Source organism: Carcharhinus amblyrhynchos, chromosome 19 (assembly GCF_965287045.1).
Source record: "Carcharhinus amblyrhynchos chromosome 19, sCarAmb.v2.hapA, whole genome shotgun sequence".
NCBI lineage: Eukaryota > Metazoa > Chordata > Chondrichthyes > Carcharhiniformes > Carcharhinidae > Carcharhinus > Carcharhinus amblyrhynchos.
Genome location: NC_137342.1, coordinates 8,018,712 through 8,028,686, shown reverse-complemented (window position 1 = coordinate 8,028,686; position 9,975 = coordinate 8,018,712). Strand labels below are relative to the sequence as shown.

The window sequence follows — 9,975 nt, the reverse complement described above, 5'->3', positions numbered from 1 at the left end:
GAAAGTTTCTATGCAGCCTCTCTCACAACAATTCACTTTTTTTCCCCTGTAGTGTTCATACGCATCTTTATTTTCCAACCTGTTTTCGCCTTGTTGCTTATGTGACTTGGGGAGGGGAGCTGGAAACGTCAATGCTGACACGCTGAGAACTTTGCTAATGGGGGTTTCGGGGGCTCTGGATGTCCATCAATCCCTGCAGCTTCCTCTCCCCCCCCTGCCTCCCTTTGAGAGTTCAACTCGCCCACCTCCAAGACTGACATTTGCCCCCCTTCAGAACCAGTCCTGCCAGAGGGACTTGCCGGAGAACATTTAAAAGAGTGCAAGAGATCTGAACAGAGAGCACACACACACACACACAACCACAGGCAGCCCGCAAGACCCACAAGTGGAGATTGAAGAGCAAGCGATGAAGGTGAGTGAGCTTGTATTAATCCTCTGCAGTGTGTGATCTGCTTGCTTCACTGTAATGAGGGGGTCGGGTTGATTTAACCATTCTCTACTTAGATAGACAGGATCTAAAGAAAATCTGATAATGCCAATAACTCTCTCCAACATGGGAAGTTCGATCAGTTCTTGAGTGAAGAATAATTCGAGCAAAAGAAAGGTGATTTATTTAATATCCTGATGGAACGGTCATGTGGAAGTATTGGCGGACTGTTTACTAGATGTATTTTCCTTTTTCTTGTCCAGGGTCTGGGGGCTACCGCAGCTCATGTATTCTTGCTATTCCTGATCTCTTCATTCTTCGTGCAGTCCAGGAGCGCCCCACAGGTACAGAGCCCACTGTTAAGAGGCGTTCATTGATTTCAAACCGATCACCTTCTCATTTCCTATTCCAGCCTCTCGTTTTTGTTAAAGTCTTGTTGTCAAAGCTTATGCATCCCGTTTCTGTAGGACCGTTTCCAAAGACGGAACTGGACACCTCAGGCGATGTTATATTTAAAAGGCGCACGTAAGTAAACCCAACTGTTCAGTGCGCTCCAGCTTGTGATAAACTTAACATTGATGAGTAAAAGGGGAGTTTGAATGTTTCACATTTGTTCTACGAGCAACGCGATAATCTAAAAGATGTTTTTTTTAAAGGGTGATTTTAGGCAATTAAGTGATTGCATGGTTCTTAATAACTGCCTTACATTGTAAAACGCGGCACATTAATAATGGGGGTTTAAGAATTGATATTTCACTGAGTCCTGCAGTGAGGTAACCTGATGAAGTGAGATGGGCAGTTTATTGACTTTAATCTACACACGCTCATTTACAGTAAATCCATACTAACTTCTGATAATCAATTATTTTAGGCCACTTTCTGGGCATTTGGACAACACAGATTGAGTGCCACGTTCTGCCTTCCTGACTACACTTAGGCATTGACTATCCAGTTGTTTGGGAGAAAAGGCGCTACATAAATTCAAGCGCCACAGAGTACAGACCTTCGGCCCATCGAATCTGCACTAATCCGACTTTCCAGCACTTAGTCCATAACCATGGACTATTGTCCATAGGACTATGACTATGGACCTGTCCGTAGCATTAGTCATAGCTTAGTCCATAGCCACTAAGTCCATGGTTAGGTACATTGACCATGCTAAATTCTCGCTGAGTCAACACGAAGAGGCACCAGAGAGTGGCGACTAGGGGATTTTCACAGTAACTTCATGTAAGTCTACTTGTGACACTAATAAATAAACTTTTATAGCCTTGAACGTTACAACATTTTAAGTGCTCATCCAGGTACGTTTTAAAAGGTTGTGAGATTTCCTGCCTGTATCACCTTCCCAGGCAGCGCATTCCAGACTCCCACCATCCACCCAGTGTAAACCTTTTCCTTCAAACCCCTCTAAATCTCCTGATCCTCATCTTAAAATAATTATTGACCCTTCAGCTGAAGGGAACAGCTCCTTCCTATCCATCCTGTCCATACCCTTCACAATTTTGCACACCTTAGTTTCCCAAGATTGGAGTTATGCTTATCTTCATAGGATGGGGGGAGAGTGTCAAGTTATAGACACTCTCCCCCTATCCTATGAAGATAGACACTGTCTCCCCCCATCCCCCCACACTTTCCCTGTAGAAAATATCCAGTCCATATTCCTAAACTAGTGGGCAGTAGAATCTTTCACAAATTTTAATTTTAAAATTTATTTATTAGTATCACAAGTAGGCTTACACTAACGTTGCAATGAAATTACTGTGAAAATCTCCAAATCATAGAACTACAGGTGAAAGTGCACTTTTTTATTTTTGCTGCCAATATCCCAGCCCAGATCACACAGGGAATTAGAAAATAGATTCGTATTTCAAGGCTTGACTTCAATTATTATTCCAGAGGGACGTCGGTTCATTGCGGAGAATGGAAATGATGGAGACCTCTTTGAAAAAATAGATATTGGTAAGAAAATTGGATTTAGTCCACTTTGGCATTGCAGTGACACAGTCCCTTGTTATCTTTTCAGTCCTGCAGATCCATTTGCAATTGTGTAATCATTCTTGTCTTTCACCAGAGACTAGAAGCCAAAACACCAACCCGTTAACCCTATCAGAAGCAACGGCTGTGCTGCTGGCTTCCATCAGACAGGCACAACAAGAAGGTGAGTGGGTTTGGGGGGGGGAATATTAGCAAAAGTGTGCCAGTGATTGTATTGTTTTTAACTTTAATGCTCCTGTCGTGCTGTTTCGATGGCCAGTCATGCAGTTTTGGTGTCTATATTTAAGAAAGGAGATGCTTACGTTGGAGGTGGTACAGCAAAGGTTCACTAAGTTTGTTCCTGGGATGAGAGGTTATGTAGAGGGGCTGGGTAAATTTGGGTCCATATTCCCTGGAATTTAGAAGAATGAGAGGCGATCTCATTTAAGTGGACAAGATTCTGAAAGGGCTTGGCAAGTTGGACACTAAGAATTTTTTTTCACTGGTCAGGGAATTTAAAGCACTGTCTCGGGATAAGGGATTGGTCGTTTAGGATTGAGATGACTTCACTCAGGAGGTGGGGAATCTTTGGAATGCTGTACCCCAAAGGACTTTGGATGTTCCACTGTTAAATATATGTAAAGCTGGGAAAGACAGATCTTTGGTGTCTCAGGAAATCAAGAGATATGGGAAGTGGGCAGGAGAATGGAACTGAAGCCCCGTGTCTGCCATGATCACATTGTGTAATGGAGTCAGCTTGGTGGACATACAATCTATTTCTGCTCCTATCTCTTGTGTTCTTATGGTAACAAACTCATCACAAACCTGGAATTAACAGTAAAAGCCATGGAATACTGGGTAATGTGGCAAATTGGATCCAAAATTGAGTTAGCAACAGGAAACAAATGATGGTCGATAGATGCCCTTTGCAAATGGAAAGCTATTTCAAGTGGTGTTCCACCGGGCTCAGTTTTGGGACCTTGCTTGTTTGTTTAATATATTAGCGATTTGGATTTGAGCATGGGGGGGACATGCTTGGGAAATTTGCAAATAACACAAAAATTGGCCATGTTGTGTAAGTAGTGTAGAGGATAGCTATAAACTCCAAAATGATACATAAGAACATAAGAAATAGGAGCAGGAGTAGGCCATCTAGCCCTTCGAGCCTGCCCCGCCATTCAATAAGATCATGGCTGATCTGTCGCTGCTCAGTTCCACTTTCCCGCCCTCTCCCCATAACCCTCTCTTATCAAAAACCCATCAACCCGCGTCTTAAAAATATTTAGCGAGGCAGCCTCCACCACTTCAACGGGCAGAGAATTCCAGAGATTCACCACCCTTTGAGTGAAGAAGTTCCTCCTCAACTCCGTTCTAAGCCGCCCCCCTTTTATCTTGAGGCTGTGTCCCCCTAGTCCTACTGTCTTTTTTGAGCGGGAAGGGTCTCTCCACCTCTATCCTATCCATCCCATTCATCATCTTATACGTCTCAATGAGATCTCCCCTCATTCTTCTAAACTCTAACGAGTACAAGATTGGTAGAGTGGGCAGGAAACTGGCAGATGGAGCTCAACTTTGATAAGTGTGAGGCAATGCACTCCAATGTCAAACAGTAAAAGGCTAAAAGACAGTATACAATAAATGGGAACACACAGAGGTAGATGAAGTGAGATCTTGGTGTGTAAGTGGACAGGTCCAGGAAAGGAAGCAGTACAGACAGGTTTGTAAAGAAGGCTTATGGAACACCTTTCTTCACTGGCAGAAGTATAGAATACAAATGTAGGGATATAATGATGAAACTGGAGAATTGCGTGCAATTCTCATCCCAACAGACAGGAAGGATGTAATTGCTCAGGAGAGGGTGCAGAGAGATTTAGTAGAACGTTGCCAAGGCTGGAGAGTTGTAAATATGAGGAGAGATTGGAGAGGTTAGGGTTTTCTCCCTTTGAAACAGAGAAGGCTGAGGGGGTGACATGATTGAAATATACAAAATTTGTGAGGGGTAGAGATGGAGGGGGCAGGAGGAACCTTTTTCTTGGAAGAGAATTCATAAAACAGCAGTCATAGTTTCAAACTAAGTGGCAGGCAGAAGAATTAGAGGGGACATGAGGAAAAATGTTTTGACACAGTCAAAATATTTTTGATATGTACATTTAGACGGGTATAGATAGAATGATTGCAAACAGGCTTTTCCCACTGAGGCTAGGGGAGAGAAAAAAAACCAGAGGGCATGGGTTAAGGGTGAAAGGAGAAAAGTTTTTAAAGGGAATATTAGGGGAGGGGGGTGGGTGCTTCTTCACGCAGAGAGAGGTGGGAGTGTGGAATGAGCTGCCGGATAAAGTGGTAAATGTGGGGTATTTTAAGAAAAACTTGAATGGGTTCATGGATGAGAGGGGTGTGGAGGGATATGGTCCAAGTACAGGTCAGTGGGACTAGGCACAGACAAGAAGGGCCAAAGGCCTGTTTCTGAGCTGTAATTTTCTATGGTGGTGGGTGTCTGAAATTTGCTGCCTGAGTGGAGGCAGAGACCCTAAACTCATTTAAAAAGTACCTGGATCGGCATCTTAAGTGCTGTAAGATACAGGACTATGGGCCATGTTCAGGAAGGTGGGGTTAGAAAGGACACCTGGGTATCTTTAGGTCAGTGTGGACAAGGCTGAATGGTCCCTTTCTGTGCTGTATCATTTCTATGGTTCCAAACTTGGCACCTTCCTGGTCAGTAAGCCAGACATCACGCCAGTCAGTGCAGTCACTCATTGAGGCATTGGGAGAAACACTCTAGATTTAAAAGATCCTATAGTACTATCTCAGGAATAATGGGGGGAGTGAAGCTCTAGTAAGATCGCTAAACTAGCTCAGCAAAGTAGATTAACTGCTTATTGATCTCATTTGATGTTTTGTGTGACCTTGCCACTTGCTAATCGGCTGCTGCACTTTCCTACAAAATAGTGATTGAAGTTCAAAAGCAATTCATTGTTTGTGGATTGGGTCAGACCAGAACGTGAGAGGCGCCACATAAATTCAAATTCATTCCTAGCCATTCTTCATAGAATCATAGAACCCTACAGTGCAGAAAGAGGCCCTTCAGCCCATCGAGTCTGCACCGAACACAATCCCACCCAGGCCCTACCCCCCCTATCCCTACATATTATACCCACTAATCCCTCTAACCTACGCATCCCTATACACTAAGGGGCAATTATAGCATGGTCAAGCTACCTAACCCGCACATCTTTGGACTGTGGGAGGAAACCGGAGTACCCAGAGATAACTATCCAGACATGAGGAGAATGTGCAAACTCCACACAGACAGTGACCCAAGCACGGGAATCGAACCCAGGGCCCTGGAGCTGTGAAGCAGCAGTGCTAACCACTGTGTTACCATACCATTCTTCATACAGACAATTTGAAGATTGGTAAGAGTGTTGAATAGCACAGATCCACTAGTGCCACCCCCAAAGATCAGACCATGTGAGCTTAGTACCGGAGTGTTTGCAGAGTCTTTTAACAATGGCAAAGATCACTGCTGAGCCTATTTCTGGCCTCTAAACCACACACACACCGCACCCACACACTACACACACACGCAAGATGCAGTTACATCCTTTAATCTTATTTCATTTATTAGTGCCACAAATAGGCTTACCTTAACACTGTAATGAAGTTACTGCAAAAAAGCCCATTTAGCATGGCTGATGCACCCAACCAGCATGTCTTTTGGACTTTGGGAGGAAACCGGAGCACCCGGAGGAAACTCAGGCAGGCATGGGGAGAATGTGCAGACTCTACACAGACAGTGACCCAAGCCAGGAATTAAACCCGGGACCCTGGTGCTGTGAGGCAGCAGTCCTAACCACTGTGCCAATGCGCCCATACTATTAATTATTTTCTTTAGCAACTGTTACTTAATTAACTAGAAGAGACAGGGATAGTGCTGATGGAGTGAAGGATTGCAAATCTTACTTTTTCAGAAATAAAATGAATAAGCTTGGCAATCCTAAGTCAACCAGTTTAACATCACTGATGTGAGTTGCTTTAAGAAACAATAATCTGTGAAAAAAATTAACAGCCATATGGAAGAAGCACCAGGATGGATTTTTTTACATACAAATCATGTTAGTCCAACTTGATGTTAGTTTCTTGTCAAGGTAATAGACAGGTGGCTGAGGGCAGTGGAGTTACTGTTATGTAAAGACATTTGATAAGGTACCACATCTTAAGCTTGTTAGCAAAGTTGAAGCCCATGGGATAAAGGTGTAGTAGCAGTTTGGATACAAAATTGGCCAAGGGATAAATTAGAAACCAGAGTTCTGGTGAATGGTTGTTTTTCATACTCAAAGGACATATACATTAGAGTTCTTGTGGTTCAGTACTGAGACCACTGTTGTTTGTGTATAAATTAATGACTTTGAATCATTGGCCCGCCTACCACGGGAAGCGGAGTGGGCAAGGGACGGACAATGGAAAGGTCCATTGACCTTAAGGACTTGTATGCTTTCAAAACAAACAAAGCCATAAATCCCACCCATAGGGTACAGGGCACAATTACAAACCAGCTGCCAGTGTAACTACAGGGGGTGCATTCCATAGAATACTTATTGTGCAGAAGAAGGCTTTTGAGTCTATCAAGTCTGCAAGGATTCTATGAAAGAGCATCTTACTAAGGCTTTTGAGCAACTAGGGATGGGCAATAAATGCTGGCCAGCCAGCAATGCCCATGTCCCACAAATTAATGAAGAAGAAACTGAATTGAATAAATATTCAAAGGAGAAAAAGTAATGTTGGGATATAGAAAGAGAGCCAGTGAATGGACTAACTGATTTTCTCTTTTTCAGTGTGATTTTATGCTTTAATATGTGGTCTTCCCCATTCCCAATTTATCTTACTTCATATGAGCTCCCTTGCAAACTTGTTTGTTATATTTTTACTAAACTTTTTTGTAATCACGGCAATTGTTTTTCACAGGATCAATTTTGAAAAATCTATTTCCTTTTAGCAACTAAAAGTCTTCAAGGTTTTGGAGATGGTGATAAAAGGTTATTTGGCCAAAACAAGATCAACTAATTAAGTAACAAGTTTTTTTAAATTGATTCAGGGATACGGGTATCACTAGCCAGCATTTATTAGCCACCCCTAGTTGCTCTTGGAAGGCAGTTGAGAGTCAACCACATTGCTGTGGTCTGGAGTCACATGTAGGCCAGATCAGGTAAGGATGGCAGATTTCCTTCCTGGAGGGCACTAGTGAACCAGATGGGTTTTTTTGACAATCGACAATGGTTTCATGGGTCATCAGTAGATTCTTAATTCCTGTTTTTTTTTATATATTGAATTCAAATTTCACCATCTACCGTGGTGGGATTCGAAACTGAGCCCCCAGAACATTAGCCGAGTTTCTGGATTAATAGTCCAGCAATAATACCACTTGGCTGTCACCTCCTCCTCCTCTCCTTGCTGGCAGAGGGAAGAACTGAGAGGCTGGGCAGCCAAGTGATCAATAACAAGATCATGGGGTGGTGATTAGGGGGTGTAGTTGGAGCATGAGGCCTTCAAATACATGTTAAATCAGAATTGCCACCCCTATTTTGCCTATACTAACTGAATTCAACACTGATACATATGAATTGTTATTTATACCTACTTTTTTAAAATTACAGATGAGAATGAGGAAAGCGCACAGCCGTATTTTTGGCAAGAAAACCCGAATTGGAGAAAATTACTCTTCTAAACTTTTGACAGACTTCTGCAAAGCTGGATTTCCCCCATTCACCCACTAGATTCTATCTATCTGCAACCTGACCCTGTAGCAAGTGGTTACACCGAAGTATGTTTGTAAGTTATCAATTATATTGTACGTGGGAAGGCAATATATCCTTTTCATAACCGGTTTGAAATGTAGAATTGTTTAATGAATTAAAAATCTTTTGGCTTCTTGAATGCTAATTATTGCTGTCGAGAGATAGGACTTTCAGTTCAATTTTACTCAAACTTAAACCTTGTATCTAGACTCAAAATGGAAAGAATGATTGTGTTCTCCCTCAGCTGGTCAGCATTTTTGATATGGTTTCAAATTACACAAATCTTTTGGTCAAAATATGGAGCATGTTTCTGTAGATTAAAGAAAATCTGACAACATACACACAGACTACCATTTTGATACAGCAGCTATATAACAACTAAAATGTGTGTGAGGCTAAGGATGGCACGGTGGTACACTGGTTAACATTACAGCCTCACACCCAGGGACGTGGGTTTGATTCCAGCTTTGTGTCTGTCTGTATGGAGTTTGCACATTCTCCCCTGTATATGCACAGATTTCCTCCCACACTCCAAAGATATGTAAGGTTAGATGGATTGGCCATGGTAAATTCAGGGATTAGATGGATTGGTCATAGTAAATTTGGGGATTAGGTGGATTGGCCATGGTAGGTTCAGGGATTAGATGGATTGGTCATAGCAAATTTGGGGATTAGGTGGATTGGCCATGGTAAATTTGGGGGTTAGATGGATTGGCCATGGTAAGTAGTTTGGGGGGGTTATAGATTGGGTTAAATGCGCTGTCAGGGAGAGTCCGTATAGACTTGATGGGCCGAATGACCTCTTCTGCACTTTAGGGATTCTTTGATAGTTTGTAGCATTGTCTAGTTTTTGGCTTGTTTCCTTGCTGACAAACTAACTTTACAACTCTCTTTGCCACGTAATGTGCATTCTTAGGCCAAAACTGCGCCTACACGTCACCACTTTCATGAATTCAGGTCAACGCCTGCGAATTAGGAACAAATGTGGCTATTCAGCCCCTCAATTTTGCTCTGCTATTCTAAAAGATCTTGGCTGATCTGATTTTGGCCTCACCTCCACGTTCCCACATACGTTCCTGTGTCAATGTCCTTCTGCATTATTTGAAGCGCAGTCACTTCTGTGACACAGGAAACGGGACTCTCAATTTGTGCACAGCGACAGAGAGAAATTACAAAACATTCTGTTTCTGTTCTTGGTTGAGAGAGGAACGTAGGTAACCTTAAGTGTTGGTGGGCCAACTTCCCTGTCCTTTGAATTAGCCATTCAATCTTGTATGTTGACTCTAAAGGAGAGATTTGGGGCCCTCAGTTCTGCATTGGAGTTTTAGATTAAGTGCCCACACCTTTCAAATGGAACATGAACACACAATCTAGGAGGACAATCTAGAGGGACAAGTGTGTTATCTACTGATGCCCATTATAAATTATCAAATATGCTAAACAACAGAAATGGCTGTGAACTATGATTAACATTGACACTTTTCATAGTAAATGCCAGAGCTTCAATATTTCATGACACTTATTGCACTATCGTCGTTACTTCTAATGTATAATCTTGTAATATAAATTAGCTTTCCAGTTCACAACTTAATGGTTTGAACATAGTTTACTATAGTAGACAATCCAAATGGTTTCTGGACCTATGTTTAGTAACAGCAATACTGATTTTAATTGATTAGTATACAAGTTACTAATATTGGATTCAGTTAATGTTAAGGGCCAATTGGAAATAGTAATACAACTGCGAGGGATTCCAAAACATTCATTTGCTATCAGTGA

General features: G+C 42.3%; 1 protein-coding gene across 1 annotated transcript; it reads left to right on the top strand.

Moving 5' to 3' along the window:
- Positions 1 to 371: 371 nt before the first annotated feature.
- spx (spexin hormone) lies at positions 372 to 8,464 on the top strand. The gene is made up of 6 exons (XM_080207805.1): positions 372 to 412; positions 691 to 771; positions 895 to 952; positions 2,327 to 2,389; positions 2,502 to 2,588; positions 8,056 to 8,464. Exons 1-6 carry the CDS (start codon positions 407 to 409, stop codon positions 8,124 to 8,126), a joined length of 366 nt encoding a protein of 121 aa, XP_080063931.1. The 5' UTR covers positions 372 to 406; the 3' UTR covers positions 8,127 to 8,464.
- Positions 8,465 to 9,975: the final 1,511 nt, after the last annotated feature.

Bases quoted from the DNA above. Each gene is read 5' to 3' on its own strand.
- spx (XM_080207805.1), top strand. The intron at 772-894 runs GTACAGAGCCCA...CCGTTTCTGTAG, and splicing joins AGTCCAGGAGCGCCCCACAG to GACCGTTTCCAAAGACGGAA. The intron at 2,589-8,055 runs GTGAGTGGGTTT...TTAAAATTACAG, and splicing joins CAGACAGGCACAACAAGAAG to ATGAGAATGAGGAAAGCGCA.